We start from the raw sequence: 18,254 nt of genomic DNA, 5'->3' as shown, positions 1-18,254 counted from the left end.
CCGTAAGCACAGACACCCATGAGATGCTCCGTAAATAGGTACTGAGTCATGGTGGCTCCGAGCATGAGCTCTGAGTGGACGGCAGAGGTTCAAACTCTGGCTCCCACCCCAGTGAATTACATCATTTCCCTGCGGTGATTTCCCTGACCACCACAGGCTTCAATTTCCTCATCTGTCAGATGGCAACACCAATGGGAGCACCCACCTCGAACGGCTATGTGAGAACTAAATGAGCTCATCCACAGTGCAGTGCTGAACACAGGGCCCGCACACGGCAAGAGTGGGCACTCCAAAACATTGGCTGCCAGCATCACTATTGGTCATTCCAAGACTGTCTGAAGAAGGTGTGTAGAGCAGATGGTTATGACACTGCCTACCCAGCCTTAACATGACAACAGTAGAAGCCTCCTGTGTCTGTAGGATGCCTGGTTGTGCCTGGCCGACCCTGAGATGGGCCCCTGGCCTGAGCCTGGCCTAGAGGAGCTCTCACTTGGGACTGAGGAGCAACTTTTTTCTAGAGATCAAAGATGTGGAGTCTGTAGTCCTCATGCAATCGACACACTTCCCATTCTACAGAGAAGGCAAGTCCACAAAAAGAAATGATAGCTGCTGAGGGCAGAGGAGGGACTGGGATACTTGAGGCCCTGGCTGCATCTCTGCCTCCCTGCTCGCTGCTCAACCGACCTCTCTGAGGTTCTATGAGCCAGGAACCTCCTCTGTGGCCCCAGCCACTTCAACCTGCCAAATGTAAACAGAAGGGTCCTGACAAGGGCCGTGGTAGGCAGATTCAACACACGAATATACAACTGATTTTAAAAAAAAACTTAAGGGGGCTGAGGAGGAGAAGGAAAGGATGATAAATATTCACTGGTGCTCACCCTTTGCCAGGCACCATAGGGAGGAATCTGCCGGCACTACTATGTGGTGGGTACCATATTTATTCCCATTTTATGGATGAGACCGCTGAGACTCAGACACCCAAAGGAACCTCCCCAAGGCCACACAATTAGTTTACTGGGTGTCACTGCTGGCTTCCTAGCAGCCCTTCTATCTTCGGTGATTAATAGAAGCCAATCAACATATGGCACTCTCCTGGGGAATGTCGGTAGACCAGGAATGGGAGCATGTCCTACACTAGCCCAGTTATATTGGAGAAGAGCACTTCCATTTCATGGCTGGGATTTTGCCTCTCCTGCTTAGGGGAACCAGCCTTAGAAGGCTAAGTTCTTTCTTCTAAGCAAAGAAGAAAGAGAAAGTTCAAGAGTTCTCTTTCTCTTCAAGCGAGAAAGCTGATGTTAAAATTGGCACTGTGGTAGAGTGGTCAAATAAAATACAGGATGCCCTGTTCAGTTTGAATTATAGATAAACAATGAAAAATGTTTTGGCATAAATCTGTCCCAAATATTGCATGGGTCATACTTTTTTTTTTCTTAAGGAGGCTCCATGCCCAGCGTAGAGCCCAGCATAGGGCTTGAACACAGGACCTGAGATCATGACCTGAGCTGAGATCAAAAGGCAGATGTTTAATCGACTGAGCCACCCAGGTGCCCCAAGGTGCTAAAAAAGTTCTAATTGTCTATCTGAAATCCGAATTTCTCAAGTGTCCTATATTTTTTTTTTAAGATTTATTTATTTAAGAGAGACAGAGAGCGTGTGCATGCACACAAGCGTGGGGGCTCAGCATGGAGCCCAAACGCCGGGCTCGATCTCATGACCTTGAGATCATGACCTGAGCCGATGCTTGAGTTGGACACTTGACAGACTGCACTCCTCTAGGCGCCCCCCCAGGTGTCCTGTATTTTTATTTGCCAAATGCGGCACAATGGAGAGAAGGAGTACACACAATGGAGAAGAAGTAGGAAGCACTACCTCTGAACTTCTGGTTATGCAAGGCCATTGATTTCTTTACTGTTTAAACACTTTAGAATTACCCAACCCATCCTATCTCATGCAGCAAGTCAGAGGTTCCAACCTAGGCAGGAAGGATACAGAGCCAAAGTCACACCACCGTACAAATCCCAAAGGGACAGAAACCGAACACCGTATTCAAATCTAAAAAGCCCATGCTTAGGACATTGAACTTGTTTTCTCAGAGCTATACAAATGCAGCTTGACAGACTTACTGGAATTCTTCAGATTCTCCTCAGTCAATGTAAATTTTTTATTATAAAGTCACGGAACGTGAATTCACTTAAACTGTAAAACCCCTTCATGAATACTAACAAACTCGAAAACCTCAACAAAGATGACTGTTCATAGCCACCAAAAACACAAAAACATCTAGCAATTCCAGATTAAGGAGCCCAATTTTTAGACATTCATGATAAAATTACATCCTTGTAATTTTGGTTAGAAAAAAATTAGCTCCATAGCAAAATTTGACTTTAGGTCAAACCTCGAGCATTATAAAATAATCAAATAAAATAGGAAGAGAATAGAGGAATGAGCAAAACTAAATAACCGAATGGTAACCATAGGGCTGAGTTGCACTGCAGTTTAAGGGTAAAAGTCCCGTGTGTGTGTCTGTGTCTTGGGCATACTATTTACTCAGCATCAAAAATCTCAAGGAAATGGACCCAACGAGTTTATGTTTGACGTCAGGTATATCGTCAATGAGCAAAAACAGGACATTGAGTTAGCCATTTCAGCTATGAAGAGACAAAGCGAGGGGCGCCTGGGTGGCTCAGTTGGTTAAGCGACTGCCTTCGGCTCAGGTCATGATCCCGGAGTCCTGGGATCGAGTCCCGCATCGGGCTCCCTGCTCGGCGGGGAGTCTGCTTCTCCCTCTGACCCTCCCCCCTCTCATGCTCTCTCTATCTCATTCTCTCTCTCGCAAATAAATAAAATCTTTAAAAAAAAAAAAAAAAGAGAGAGAGAGAGACAAAGCGATTCCTGTATCTTTATTTGCATCTACCAGTTTTGAAGCCTTGCTCTGGGGCAGAGGCTTCTCCATAACGTGGAACACACAGCATTAACATCACCATCATCTGGGCTCCCTTCAAGCAAATAAAAAGCTGTAATTCAGGGCATGTCAGCAGAGAACAGTTACGAAGTTGAGAAACGGTCTGACAGATATATTTGGAAAACAACAACATAGATATGTATTACACAACTGGATTAAAAGAAATATGATTTATGATATTCCTGAACATAATGTTATGAAAACCTTAACTATCCCCAAATTAATCTAGAAATTGAACAAAGCTTCAATCAAAATACCAATAGGTTGGTTGGTTGGTTTTGGTGGAATAAGAGAAAGGCTTGATAAAATGTTTGCAAGTTTTATCTGGAAAAAGTAACGAATAAGAAACGTGAGTAGCGGGATGCCTGGGTGGCTCAGATGGTTAAGCGTCTGCCTTTGGCTCAGGTCATGATCCCAGGGTCCTGGGATCGAGCCCCACATCGGACTCCTGGCTCAGCAAGGATCCTGCTTCTCTCTCTCCCTCTGCCTCTCTCCCTGCTCATGCTTTCTCTCTCTCTCTGTATCTCTGTGTCTCAAATGAATAAATAAAATCTTTAAAAAAAAAAAAAAGAAACATGAATAGCAAGAGCAAGGGAAGGAGACTACCCAAACATATGTTGCAAGTATTATAAAGCCAAAACCATTAGAATAATGTGGTAGAACCCCGGGACTACACAGGAAGCTCCATGGAACAGAACAGAAAGTTTAGAAACAGATCCACAAATATATAAGGATTTGTTCAATGACAGAAGTAAGTATTTAAAATCTATGGGGAAAAAATGGATTCACCTATAAACAATGTTGGCTACCATTTAGTAGAAAAGAGCATGTGAGTTTTACTGGTGAGATGGTTTTAAAAGCCTGAAGTGGTAGAGGCTAAAAAGGAGAACAGAATCCATCCATGAACAGTATGCTAAAGAGTGATAGCCCTGAGCTCCCAACTCATGGCTCCCGACAGGATTCCCAACAAGAAAGGGAATGCTGTCAGCTGGTGTGCCGTCTTCTCCCTCGTTGGACCTCACTGGGTTTCCTTCCACATCCCCCCCGCACCACCAACCTCTCTTCTCAGAGAGCATTTCTCTACCACCCACTCCCCGACTCTGTAACACAAAAGGACTCTGGGAAGCTAAGAGAAGTTCTCTACACAATTTGGATTCCCTGATTCCCCCAGTCATTGTAAGGCATCAGCTTGAACAACCCAAGAGTCACTAAACTTCAGGAATAAGTCTTACCTGTTTCCTCTTTTCAGGGGGAAGTGACGGATCTCCATCCTAAAAAGAAACAAATGTTACACTTTACTTAAAAAAATATATATATGTGCTTAAATTTAAGGAACTGAACCAAACTCTGAACTAAATTCAGACCCTCCCACTCCTGCCCCCTGCAATCAATAGTGTGCTGAACCAAATTCAAATATACTTTCTTTTTAAGATTTTTTTTTTATTTGAGAGAGAGGGGGAGAGAGAGAGCATGAGTGGGGTGAGGAGAGGGAGAAGCAGGCTTCCTGCTGAGCCGGGAGCCTGACATGGGGCTCGATCCCAGGACCCTGGGATCATAACCTGAGCTGAAGGCAGACGCTTAATCAACTGAGCCACCCGGGTGCTCCTCAAATATACTTAAAAAAATTAGGTATAAACTGAACCAGTTATTTTGGAAAAACCTCTAAGAAATCAGTTCCACTTAGGACCAAACCTATATACTTTCTAAAACCATATGAATCAAGTAAATGCATGAATAAACTGGATTTATCAAAATTGTTTTTGAGCAGAGCCAAAACTGATATAATATTTCATTTGGTTTGAGTTGAATCCCTCTTTTAAATAGTTAGAACCAAAGGAATAATAGTGGACATGCACATGCTTGAGTTTTCTCTATGGGCCGAACAATTTTGGAGGGGGGTGGTAGGGAAGAGGAGATAGGATATGCTCAAAATAAAAGAGAATTAACTGAGAACTTGCACTCCTATCATACTTTCTGTCTTAAAAGGATTCGGTCCCCCCCACCTTTTGCTGCCACCTGAGAATAAAAAGAGCTCAGGTGAACGTATAAATGCTTAGTAAACGAGCACGCTTCTCTCCGATGCTGCCCGAATGTAAGTCAACATTATTTTGACCCGTGGAATCCTCCTATTCTATTTCTGCTCCAGGACAGTTCAATGATCCCAGCACAGACAGCTAAATGTTAGCCATCGGGTCGGCACTCAAAAACAGAGATCGTATCCGTGAGAGAAAAAAGTAGAATGCAAAATAGTGCTCTGCTATTGGTACCCTCCATCTCAGTATGATCTATATCCTTAAAAATCTCACCACATGAAAACCCAGAGAGAATCTAAATGCCCGGGATAAGGGAAAGGTTAAAGAAATTATGGAAATCTTACTATGCAACTGTTTTTAAAGATGAATTAAATTTGTATGCACGGCCTAGAGAGATGACCTGGACAAAGTACTGAGTGAAAGGTGAGTGCTGGAACAACGTTGACACAGTGCTGACGAACAGCACTCTGCAGCGATGGAAACGCTCTGTATCTCACTGTCCAATACAGTGGCCATCTGGGAAATCTATATCCACATAATCCCATACGGTAGCCACTGGCCACCTGCGGGGATTGGACCCATGAAATGTGCTGAGACTGAAGAACAGAGTTTTCAAGTCTACTGAATTCTAATTAATTTCAAATGAAATTTAAATAATCACATGTAGCTAGTGGCTTCTGGATTAGTGCAGATTTATAATACGAATCCTCTTTAAAAAGCCCCATACAGGGGCGCCTGGCTGGCTCAGTGGGTAGAGCAGGCAACTCTTGATCTCCAGGTGGTGAGTTCTAGCCCCACCTACCCTGGGTGTAGAGATTACTTAAAAAAAAAAAAAAAGAAAAGAAAAAGAAAAAAGAAACAAAACAACAACAACAACAAAATGATAAAAAAAGCCCCATACAAATAAATCAATAAGGAGGCATGTACAAACACGTGTGTGTGTGCATATTTCATAGGTGCTGGGGCAAGCAGTCTGGAAGCACATACACACCGGCCAGGGACTGGGGCTGGGTTGTGGAGGAAACAGGGGTGACAACTTGCACTTCTTCATTTTTCCACTTTGGAACTGTCTGAATGCAATCTTTTTTTTTTTTTTTTTTTAAGAACTGGCATGTTAAAGTCCTCACTTTCTTTCTTTTTTTTTTCTTTCTAAATTTTAATTCCAGCGTAACCCACTTTCTATCTTAATGAGGGCACAAGAACATTGCCATGACGTAACACGTACTATCAGCTCCCGGTACTTCTTCTTCAGGGACTGGTGGCGCTCTCGAAGCTGATTGGCCATGAGTTTGTACTGGTCCCTTTCTTGCTGGCATGTGTCCAGCTCCTTGGAGAGGATCAGCAAGGCTTCCTTTTTACTCTCCAGCTTTCTTTTACACACTAGGTACTGCAAAACAAACAAATCCAAGCAGCTGGTCAAAAACGTCAATAGACCTCCGCTTAACACACCTTGTGTTTCACGCATCCTGCCCGGTTGGTTTTGTTTTGTGGAGTTTTTTGTTTTTAGAGAACATATACCCAGAGACGGCGGTCAGTAAATGACTTATGCAGTAAGCATACAATATGCAGACTGCTACGGTACCAGACGTACGCCACTCACCACCGAACCAAAACCTTGGGTGTTCATGAACTTTAGCAAACTGGGATAAACGGATAAAATAATTTAACTGACATATAAGTAAAAAAGCAAAATTTTTTAAGTGACATGGATAGATAGACAGTTGGACCCAAATTTTGTTTTAAAAGGATTTACATATTCAGGTAAGATTATGTAAAATTTTATTAAAATTCAATGAAATGATATACACAGAAAGATTATTCAATACAAATTTTGTAAAAATATTAGTAACAACTCTTGGTCACGTGTTTTTTACAATTTTATTCTTTGTGCTTTTCCATGTTTTCTAAATTTTCTGGAAGAAACCCATATGGCTATCCTATAATAAAGAAATACAGAAAGTGTTATTCGAAATAACTTAATTGAACTATAAGTCACTGCAGGAGATTTCACTTGCCCATTCAACCCAGCAGACATTTTCTCACCTGAGAATGTTTGTTCACTACCTCCACCAAGATGTGTACAACGTTCATAATTTCAACGCAGCAACCCACTACCCAGGGACCAACTCCGTTTAGCCACACTTTGATTGCCCCCAAACAGTTGGGCGTACTTAGCTGGAACTCTTCCTCAGAGAGACAGGATTTCTTCGTCCCTCCTTCTCCCCATCCCCCACCCCTCACGCTGACCATGAACCACCCTCACCTGATAATCACCCACCACATGGGCCAGGGTGAGCCTGACTGGGACTCTTTACTTTTATTGGATATACTGCACCGTCTGGGGTTATTCACGCATGTCAAATGTGGCATTAAATACCTTTTGAATTTGCCCCGTAAAAGACCAAATTCAGAGCATTCATGAAAACAATTTATAGTTTCATTATACACTCTGACATGAGCACTTTGTCATTATGGATGCTCTCACAAAAAGCAGAGAGAGAATCAGCGCTCCCAAACGATTGGAGTCAATGCTTTTACTGGACAAAAAGCATTACTCATATATGGTGCTTGCTTGGAACTGACTTTGTTAAGTTCAATTTCAAATAAATGAAAGGGGAAAAAGAGTTTTGTGCATTAGCACAGTTTTTTTTTCCTTAAAAAAAAAAGTAATTACTTAGCTTCAAAAACAAAGGGGAAAGAAAAGCCATTCTGAGACAGATTTGAGTTCTAAGAGAGGACACTTCCACCTTGGGTGAATCTTATTCCTGGCAGTAATGAGTTTGGAATCCTGCCTTAAAATGTCCTGGATTTTTAAGACTTTGACATGTCTTCATGGAGGGAAAATGGTTCTGTTGCCACTGTGATTTCTCAGGAGTAAAATCCCCACCGAGTAAATATCAGAGGAGAGAGGCTCAAAAACCTAAACTGCAATGTCCTAAGGGAGGTATTGAGATTACACAGGAAAAAATCCCATTTACACAGAATTTAACAGATCTGCCCTTGCGCCTTCGGTTCTTTGCCCGCGATCAGCAGCCTCGGTTGTCAGTGCTGTTGGTATTGGTGGCATAAAAATGGCCACCTTTGTCCCTTCGATTTATCAGATCCAACTCTGAGGCCCCAAAGATACTGTCTTCCAACTGTGGGGAAGAAACTTCCAATTGCGTGGAGACACTGTAAAGTGCCATAGACGAGATTAGCTGTAACATCCGGTCTCCTGAAGGGGAACAGGTAGGGGCCACCTTAACGGCAAAGTGGCAATTCAGGCTCCCTGAACTTGACCTGCTGTCTGTTAGGATCCAAGAGAGAGGCTGTTTCTCTCCCAAGGCCTGGTTCAAATAGGGCCTTGGAAGCTGGGAAGGGCAGTGATAGGACTTCCTTCCCTTGGGTCCAAAGTACCTGGCAGGAAACAGGCACAGAGGCCTCTGTGAAGACAGTGACCCGGGATCTGCTGAGCAGCATCACTGCAGTTGGGTCCCCTTCAGGGCACAGAAAACAGGACAATCGTACCCGCCCCACGGGGTCAGAAAACAAACACCTTCCGTACAGAACCTAAAGCCAACAGCAGCAAAAAGGCCGTCTTGAGGAACCCACAGCTCGACTGCTCTTCCTTCTGCTTACTATGGTCTAGAACAGCAAACGGCAAAAATTGCCCTCCGTGCCATTTATTTTTTTATTTTTTTAAGATTTTATTTATTTATTTGACAGAGAGAGATACAGCGAGAGAGGGAACACAAGCAGGGGGAGAGGGAGAAGCAGGCTTCCCACCGAGCAGGGAGCCCGATGCGGGGCTCGATCCCAGGACCCTGGGATCATGACCTGAGCTGAAGGCAGACGCTTAACGACTGAGCCACCCAGGCGCCCCTTTTTAAATTTTTTTTAAAAGTTTTTTTTATTTATTTGACAGAGAGAGACACAGCGAGAGAGGGAACACAAGCAGGGGGAGTGGGAGAGGGAGAAGCAGGCTTCCCGCGGAGCAGGGAGCCCGATGTGGGGCTCGATCCCAGGACCCTGGGATCATGACCTGAGCCGAAGGCAGACGCTTAACGACTGAGCCACCCAGGCGCCCCCCGTGCCATTTATTTTTATCAAGAAAACGAATCTCAGGCTGAAGCCTCATTTCTGAAGCAGCTCAAAGTGGTGCTGCCCTGAAGATGGGACGGCTCCCCCAAAGCCCCCTGACCCTGGTGTGGCAGCAACAAGAAGGAAGGCTAGAAAACACTGCTCTGTGTGCCCCCCGCCGGGGTGGGGGGAGGTGCTCGTGAAAATGCGGATGCCCGGTCCTGAGTCTCCGGGACCGGCTCAGGAACCTGCACTGTTAGCCCCTGGCACAGGGGGTTCTTACTCCGGCCACACTCTGAAAACCCAGGCTCTAGGGGCCTCCAGCTTCATGCTGCCTCGAGAGTTAGAACCCTAACTGCAATAGTTAGAGAGGCCGGCAGGGGCCCGTGGGTCCAGGCGCAAGGCACGGTCCCGGGACCGTTCTGGGGCTATCTGTGCCACTTTCTGCAGCCCAGAGGGGTTCTGAACAAGTACACGCATGGGCTCCGTTTTCCTGCACCCGGCCAAAGAGCCTACATCTTTTGTCAAAATAACAAGAGAAAACTCTGGGAGGGGTGTGCGTGTGTGTGTGTGTGTGTGTGTGTGTGGAGGTGATGAGGGATCAGAAGGCAAGCTGAGGACAAAGCAGAAGCTGACACCCCACAACCCCCCCATGGGATATATGTGACATGCCTCATGCACTCCTGGCTGCCCTAAATAGTTAAGAGTTAAGGTCTTATAGAGATCACAATCCTACAAGACAGGAGTCTCCCTCAGTTTACACAAGTCTTAGCAATTTACAAGAACAAAGCATTTCTATCAATGGTCTTCCAGAAGGGAATGTAAATACAATTAAATGTCATATAATCTATAACCCGTTGACAGATACTTGAAGCGGGCAAAGTATAATGTTCCTTCAGAAGCTCCCAACTATCTTACTGTTAATGCCTTACTACAGGGGTAAACAACCTTTACCTGACAATGGCAAGGCCTCCGGTATCCTTTAACATATGAAACTTCTTTCTCGAAGCCTCCCTTTCTCCTCACCTCCCCCAACCCCATAGTATCTAATCAGCCACCCCCCACAACTCAGGGGCAGCAGCTCCTTCTGCCCACGGCTCCTGTCTCCATGCTTTAATGAATTACCATTTTGCATCAAAGACGTCTCAAGAATCCTTTCTTGGTCGTCGGCCCCGGACCTCACCCCACCAAACCTCACCTATATTCCAAAACCACATCAGAGGGGGCGGTATTGGGGAATGGGAAGGAATTTCTCATACTCGTTTTAAAATGGTTATAGTTCAGTCCACGTGGTGGCAGCCATTAAAATGACCCATTTCCTAGCCCTCCAATTGGAAACAAAACAACAGTAGAACTGGAAGGAAAGGAAAAGGTCCTGAAGAGCCTCCTTGCTGGCAGCTCTGAACAACGGGTAAGTGCACTGATCCAGCCCCAGCTTCGGGAGGGACCAAAAATAAAACAGAAAGCTGGACCAACCAAGTTACTGTGCTTGAGACATTTCAGCTTCTAAAGGAGGATGGGGTAAGTGTAGAGGATGGAGGAGGTGGACAGCAGAAAACCAGCAGGCAGAGCCAGGAGGCCTCCATCCAGAAGTAGGTCTCGCGAGGAGCTAATCATGAACGGCGGGGGCCCTGGAAAAGCCACAGAACAGAACACACGCACTGCCTGGAAATGAGAGGAAGGTGCCCTGTAACTTGAGGAACCCATAATTTTAACACCACAATCCAGTATCACTGGGGGTAAAGGGTGTCCGGGAAAACACGGTGGCGGGCGCGGGGAGGCAGGTAGGGGGCTCCCGTCCAGGAGGTAGGACTTACTTCAAGCATCCAGAAATCGCTTCCCCTGCCTTTTCTAGGACAGAACTGGCTCAACGGTTTCCAAAAATCATCCATGACCATGGCAGTTCCAGAATCTCTTTATGGCAGGGGCTATCGGACGCCACCTGGCTGCAATGGGTGCTGACCTGAAGCTGTGTTTGCAATTACAATTTACGGCAGAATGAGAAAAGGCTAATGTCTATGTGGTTGACATGAATGTCTCTCTCTAATATTTCCAGCTCTCCTTTCCTTCCAGGCCCATGGCAGGACTATCCCTCCCCATGCTTTGGCGTAAGGTAGAGCCACGTAACTTGCCTTATCCCATAAAATGGGCCTGGCAGGGACAGGAGGTTCTCCCAGGGCGAAAGCACTTAAAGGTCAAGGTGAGAGTCGCCACGCCTTCTCCTCCCCGGCTGCAACAGGTGTGGAAGCAGGTGGGGCCACGAGAACGAAACGGCCTGGAGTGTGGTGCCAACACAGCAGACGACTTGCCCTGGAGAGTCATTTGGGTCCACAGAGAAAGTGACATGATCCAGAAGTAAAATTCCGTGGTGTTAAGGTACGGAGATTTGGGGTAAGTGTTTGTTACCAGAGCCTAACTTAGCCCGTCCTGACTCCCGCAGTCCGTATCAAAGAATACGAGTGTAGGGAGACCGGTGGAGAGGATATTTGCCCCTGCTCTGTGTTTCTGCCAAGCCACTACAAAGATGAAGATCCATTATTCTTATTATTATCATGATTAACCAAAAACAAAGTTTTTGCGACAAATGCTTTCCGCGTATGGGTGCCTTCAATCCTCCCAGCAACACCGTGAGGTCACTCTGCTATCACTGTAGGGTGTGGAAGGGTTTATGTAATGTGCCGAGGGGCGGGCAGAGTCAGAATTTGAACCCACATATCTGTAGAGCCAACCCCTGGAAGGCCCCAGTGCCCGATAAACTAAGCATTCCGTGAAAAAGAAAAGAAAGAAAGAAAAATACCAGAATATTCATGGAGTCGGTTCCTATGTTGAGTTGGTATTCCCAGCACGAGGAAGCTAAGGAAGGGCGGTTTTGACTTTGGCTACTTTTTAGACTGGAAACAAAAGAGCGAAACCTTCATCTCTTCCACCCATTCGCTTCCAAATCTCGGGGGTCTGCCTCTCCTTTCCTTGGATGAGGCCTGAAGGAAGAAGGGAAAAAACAAAAGACTCCACAAGCATCTCTCCCCTGTGCTCCTTGAGAGGGAGCCAAGTGGAAGCAATAAGGTTTCTATCCACTTATAAGAAATGGGACAAACTACAGGACGTCAGAAAAGAACCAGAGGGCTATTTCCTCCAGAGTGGCCAGGTTGGAACAGTTTTCTCTAAGCTGTTGCTGGTCTCGGCCACCCATTCAACAAATACTTTCTCCCGAAGGGATAAACGGTCCTGTTGATTTTGAAAATGAAAAACATGATACCTGGATAACAAACCTTATTTCCACAATCCTTTATGGGTTTTTCTGAATCCCCCGGCATTCTGAAAACCGAAAACGTGTTCATGTCCGGTTAGTGACCCCAGTCATGTGAGGGCGTTTATGGTCTTTATGCCACTAAATGTGAATATTCATACATTTGCTGAAGACAAATCAATGTGTTTGATTATTGACTAAGTCACCGCCCTAGAGTCTGCTGGGGCCAGTACATAATGTACTGTATGCTTATGGCATTTCCTCTCAGATTCCAATAATTCCTGCATCTGAAACATCTCTGGGGCCCAAGGATTTTAGATAGGGAACCTGACTTTTACTTGAAAGTCTCCCTCGCCAATCCCTACACAGTTTCGATGACACGTGTGTGACTAACACCCAATCTTCCTCAAACAGTAATTGTCCCAAACCTAAGCGTTCATTAGATTTTGACTTCCTCGCGTAGACCAGGAAAAACGAAAAGTACATTACGTGCAGCAAATCTTCAAGCTGCCATAATGCTATGTGTCTATTCCCATAGCTCCTATTTTCTTTAGAATTAGCATCGAATGCTGGAACTGGGATAAACCTCACAGATAACCCAAGCGACTTGCCCAAAACTGCAAAGAACAAGGTCCCTGGCTGCTGTATATTCTCTAACAGTGTTTTCCAGGTCATGGGTCGTGACACCTTCATCTGGGCAGCAAGATCAATTCACTTGCAACCCCTCATTTTCTTTAAAAAAACAACAAAAAAAGATGCAGCACAGAACAGAAGATGGCAATGTGCATCCCATGCAATTTCACCAAACTTTTCTTTTTGAAATGTGTGTAAGAATAAACACACACACCCCTGCATATTGTCACACATTTATTGTGGACCGTCATTCTACAAGCTTGTTCGCTACTATTCTGTAGTAAGCCACTCTGCGCATTTACTCATTCAGTGGACAAATATTTAATGAAGGTCACCAAGTGAGGCAAGAGTGGGATGAGGGGGTGGGTGTATGGGCAGGGAGGAAAACTACTCGGAGGAAATGGTGCTTGGTGGATTTTGAGAGATGGGTGGCCATAACGGCACCCGAATAAAGGCCATTACGTAATGCAGATAATTAGCATTTTGGGATTGAGGCACAGCCCTGATTAATTAATACCTGCCCTGCCCACCTCACTGAGCTCAAAATGGAGGGTGTATGCGAAAATTTGACTTTGTACACTTTTTCTAAATCAAAGGTATTTTTCTTCTTGCACTTAAAGCCAACAAAATGCTCTCACAGACACTCCCTCATTTGATGGTCCACATTATATGACAAGTGGGACAAAAACTGTTTCTCTCATTTGACAAAACAGCTGAGATTGTCTTTCCCAGAGTCACATAACTAACTACTGTCAGCTCAAACCAGGGCTCTTTTTTAAAAAAGATTTTATTTATGTATTTGAGAGAGAGTGAACACAAGCAGGGGAAGAGGGAGAGAGAGAAGAAGACTCCCTGCTGAGCAGGGAGCCTGATGCGGGGCTCGATCCCAGGACCCTGGGATCATGACCGGAGCCGAAGGCAGATGCTTAACCGACTGAGCCACCCAGCTGCCCCTCAGACAGGAGTCTTAACTACAAATTCCAGGCTCTTTTTAGTATTCTATATTGGTACCAAATACATTATTAGCAGGTCCACATATTACCTCTCTTGGGTCTAACCACATTTCTAAGAAGACACTCTCAGAGATCATTGTGTACCGAGAGTGGGGCATTTTGACTCATAGCATGCTGAGGCCCCTGTCTGGAAGCTCTCCTGGGGCCTTTTCAATCATATTGCATGGGAGAAGGGCTGAGGTGCAAGAGGCCACCTAGCCATCTGCTCAGGTATCAACTAAGCCCATCCCCGAGAGTTCTGGCTGGCTGCGTGCTGATGACCACACTGGGCTTGTCACCAGCTGAGTCACGGGCACGAGACCCTTACTTTTTCAAAGGACACTTGCACACAGTTATGTTGGCTGTGATTCAGGCCCCAGGCCCTCTTTTCTTCGCTAACTCCAATCTTACCCCCACCTCAACCAGGGGTTGAGAAACCATTCATTTCCATGGCTTTTCTGTCATCTCTGTGCTGATTTCACCCAAACTGGTGTCCCCAGCTCAGACTCTCGTCTGCACTCACTCTCATCTCTAACTGGGTGCCTCCATCTGAATACCTGAGAGGCAGCTTGGTCTGTGACCACATCAAGCCCACTCCAACCTCAGGGCCTTTGCACTGCTACTTCCTCTGCTTGGACTGCATGGCCCGTTCCCTGGCTTCCTTCAGATCTCTGTTGTAACGTCTCCTTCTCAGGAAGCTCATCCCTGTCTGTCAGCACCCAGACTCTCAATCCTCTTATGCTGTGTTACTTTCCTCCATTGCACTTATTACTTGACCTTGAGTTGTATAACTCGCTCTTGGCTTATTTTCAACCTCTCTCTCCAGATGCCTGGCACTAAGAACAATGCAGGGTGCATAGCTGAGGCTCAACACATACATATAATGAATGAGAAAATGGCATACATTATCTTACCTCGGCGTCCTGTGACACATGGGGCTTTGTCCCCTTGTGACAGATTCTCAAACTCACGAAGGTGGTAAAGACCTCAGGAATCCTCTCAGCCAGGCCCCTAACTGCACAGATGAGGAAGCTGGGACTCAGCATGGTACACTGGCTTACCCAGGGCTGACCCGGAGGACCCAGGGCCAAAACCTAAGCTGGGGGTTCCTCTCAGTCCAGTGCATTTCTCTCCACCCACCAAATCAAGGTACACAACCCTGGCGAGACATAAATGCTTATAAACTTAGAATGGTGCCTGGTACTTTTTTATAGTAATAAAAATTATTAATATCATACAAGAGATAATAATAGATGATAATATGTTGCCGGATCATCATTCACTAATCATTACTAACTACAGCATGCTAGTAACGAAGCTCCCAGAAACACAGGGAAAGGCAGTTTAAAGTAACGGCTGACTTTCGGCTCAGGTCATGATCCCAGGGTCCTGGGATCAAGCCCCGCATCGGGCTCCCTGCTCGATGGGAAACCTGCTTCTCCCTCTCCCACTCCCTCTGCTTGTGTCCCCTCTCTCGCTGTGTCTCTCTCTGTCAAATAAACAAAATCTTTAAAAAAAATAAAAATAAAGTAATGGCTGACAGATCAGATCAAACTGTGGGATCTGACAGCCTCTTTATCTCCAGCCAGGAGGAGGTACAATACCTGCATTTGGATCTTGGCTTGACCCCTCCCTTGCTACGTGATCAATTACTTAGCCTCTCCATGCCTTAGTTTCCCCACTTGTTAAATGGGTATAATTATAGTATCTTCATAGGGCTCATGCAAGAATTAAAGCAATCTGTATGTACAAAACATTTAAAATAGTAAGTGCTGTCTGTGTATTGCTGTTCTACTCGTTTTAATCACAAGGAGAGGATCACAGCTCAGCAAAGAAGGGGCTCGAAGAGTTGGAGGAAGATGTGAACATTTGAAATGGATCCCAAAGGACAGGTGGAGGGGTTCGTTTTGTTGGGGAGTAGATGAAGTTGTGACAGGCAGCGGTGATGGGAAAACAATATCCCCGGCAGGGAAATGGCCAGAGCAAAACACAAAGGTGAGACACGGGGAGACATGCTGTCGGAACAGTGAGCGACATGCTGGGCTGTCTCCGGCATTGGGTGGGAATGAAGCCTGCATCAGATAAAGCTGGAAAGAGAGACAGATGGGTGGTCAGGTCAGAAAGGGCCTGGAAGTCGTGCTGAAGAGTTCAGATTTTATTCTTCCAGCAAGCAGGAGCCCTGAGGGGCTCTGAATAGGGGAGTGACATTAAGAATCCTCTGAGGAAGACAATTTCGTCCTGACATCATGTGGCGTAAATTATCTTTGACTCTACAGCTTGGGTAAAATTGGTTGCCAAGCTGCCAGGGGGCAGGGAAGGCAACTGGGGATCAGGGCCTGCTTTGCAGACACACCTCTGGATCCTGCAGTTTGATCTGATCTGTCAAGCCTACAAAGAACACACTGACTTTGCTGTTTCTTAATATGGATTCTGTTATCACCTTGTCTAACGCAATTCTGTTAGGTAGGGTGCTACCCAGGCAACCAGAAGCAGGCATGGGTTTAGCCTCAGCCACGGCAGCTGGTATCCGAATCATATCGGTGGGCGAATGGGTCACATGGCTGCCCAACCGCCTGACAAAGGGCTGAGCCCAGGGGGACAAGCCACGTGAAACTGCCCCCACTTTCTGGTCACTTGGGTGGGGCCAAGGGATATGCACTTGGTTCTCCTTGTGCTTCCATTTTTGCTCCCTAGTCAAGTTGTAATTATGCCTATTAAGTTTAAGCATGGTAGAGGGGCTGGGGCTATCTGCTCTCTTCCCTACCCAAGGAAAGGAGGGTATGGGTTTGTTTTCAGAAAAGACGAAGGAGAAAACAAACTCGTATTTTTGGAATGTCTGCTATGTGCCAGGCACCGTTAAAAGTAATACTAAGGAGAAGTAGACCTTTATTTAATTATAATAGTAAGTGCAGTGGGCACTATTCAGTGAACATTGTTATTTTCCAAACTGTACTAAATGCTCGACTTGAAACATTGTATTCAATCCCTACAGCTGCCTTTGAAATAGGTTGTACGATTAGCCCCATTTTAGAGACAAGGACACTGAAGCTCAGCAAGGTCAACTTATCCTTCATCACTAAAGTAATGAGTAGCAGAGCCAGACTGTTCTCTGCATTTATCAGTCAGGATCCTTGGGTTGTAAGCAACAGGAACAGATCCCCTCACATAGGAATGTGTTGGAAGGACTTTGGCACTCACAGAATTGGCAGGAGGACAGAGAAGTCGGCTTAGAAACAGGGAGGTGGGGATGTGGCTCTGGAGCCTAGATGAGGGGTCAGTGCAGGAAAGGTCAGGTCAGAGGCCACCGATCGATCAGGGTAGAACCCGACTCCGTTATGCTTCAGCTTCTTTATCTGTTCAAGGGAGTCTCCAGCCAGCCTGAAGCAGATCATGTGCCATCCTTCGCCTGGGGCAGTACAAGAGACCCGGACTGTCGTCCTGTGCTCTCTCTGCAGATTATATCCAGCACTAATACCCTCCAAAGTGGGGTGTGGTTGGAAGTGAGAGAACAATAAATGTTTGCCACATTAACCTGGGTAGATCCATTCTATTGAGCTTATTTCTCAACTTTGCTAAGGTCCTCCCCTCCTGGTGGCTTATGAATAAAGGTTAAAAAAGAAACAGTGGGCATTTAATAAGAATTCCTTTTATTTTAATGGACCCCTGAGGCTCTACTAATCATACCCAGAAAAGCACACACAGTGGTGAAGTTTACAGGCTGCAGTGGGGTATATACACCTCCCAGCTGGAGAAAGGAAAAACCACACACCAACTATACTGGGTAATCAGTGAAACATGGATGGAATAAACTTGGTAAAATACGACCAGTTTTCAGCATGTATACTAGATATCATGAAATATTTTTATTATCCTCTCAAAAACAGATTTCTTTTGAATTGCATTTCAATTATATTTTTAAAGCACAACTCACAAGTCATTTGTCCATGTTAATTCATGCCCGCACGCAAACACCATGAAGGTAGCCTTGTGCTTATCATCTTAAGAACCCAGACCCACAGTTTTTATCTACCCGTTTACTGTTATCTGCAATAAAGCAAATCATAATTTGCTACAAACAAGATCATAATAATTAAATGTCTATCTGACATACTACATTACTATTTCGATGGCTTTACAACCAGATAAATGCTGAGAGGGATGACGGTAGCCAGGATGTCAGGGAGGGGACCTCTCCATCAAGTGACTCTCACTCTCAAACAGTGACTCATGGTCCTTGGTGATTTTTACTGATGGGATCAGGCTAGTTCTCATTAGCTGCTGCAAGAACATACCTGCCAATCCCCAAAGACTTTGCCATGTGATGATAA

General features: G+C 45.5%; 1 protein-coding gene across 2 annotated transcripts in view; it reads right to left on the bottom strand.

The window, feature by feature from the left end:
- The window catches only part of CCDC149 (coiled-coil domain containing 149), a 102,698-nt gene that overhangs the window by 62,718 nt on the left and 21,726 nt on the right, over positions 1-18,254 (bottom strand). The window contains exons 1-3 of one of the 2 annotated variants that reach the window (XM_035005206.1): positions 11,852-12,605; positions 6,221-6,382; positions 4,195-4,233 (exon numbers count right to left, since the gene is read on the bottom strand). In XM_035005206.1, coding sequence (XP_034861097.1) covers positions 4,195-4,233; positions 6,221-6,382; positions 11,852-11,863 — 213 coding nt within the window. In that variant the 5' untranslated portion in view covers positions 11,864-12,605. Of the gene's footprint in view, positions 1-4,194; positions 4,234-6,220; positions 6,383-11,851; positions 12,606-18,254 lie in introns of those variants that run through there. The other variant, XM_035005207.1, reaches the window with a different exon arrangement.

Source organism: Mirounga leonina, unplaced genomic scaffold, assembly GCF_011800145.1.
Source record: "Mirounga leonina isolate KUSES-001 unplaced genomic scaffold, KU_Mleo_1.0 Mir_129, whole genome shotgun sequence".
NCBI lineage: Eukaryota > Metazoa > Chordata > Mammalia > Carnivora > Phocidae > Mirounga > Mirounga leonina.
This window is presented reverse-complemented; position numbering and strand designations above follow the sequence as displayed.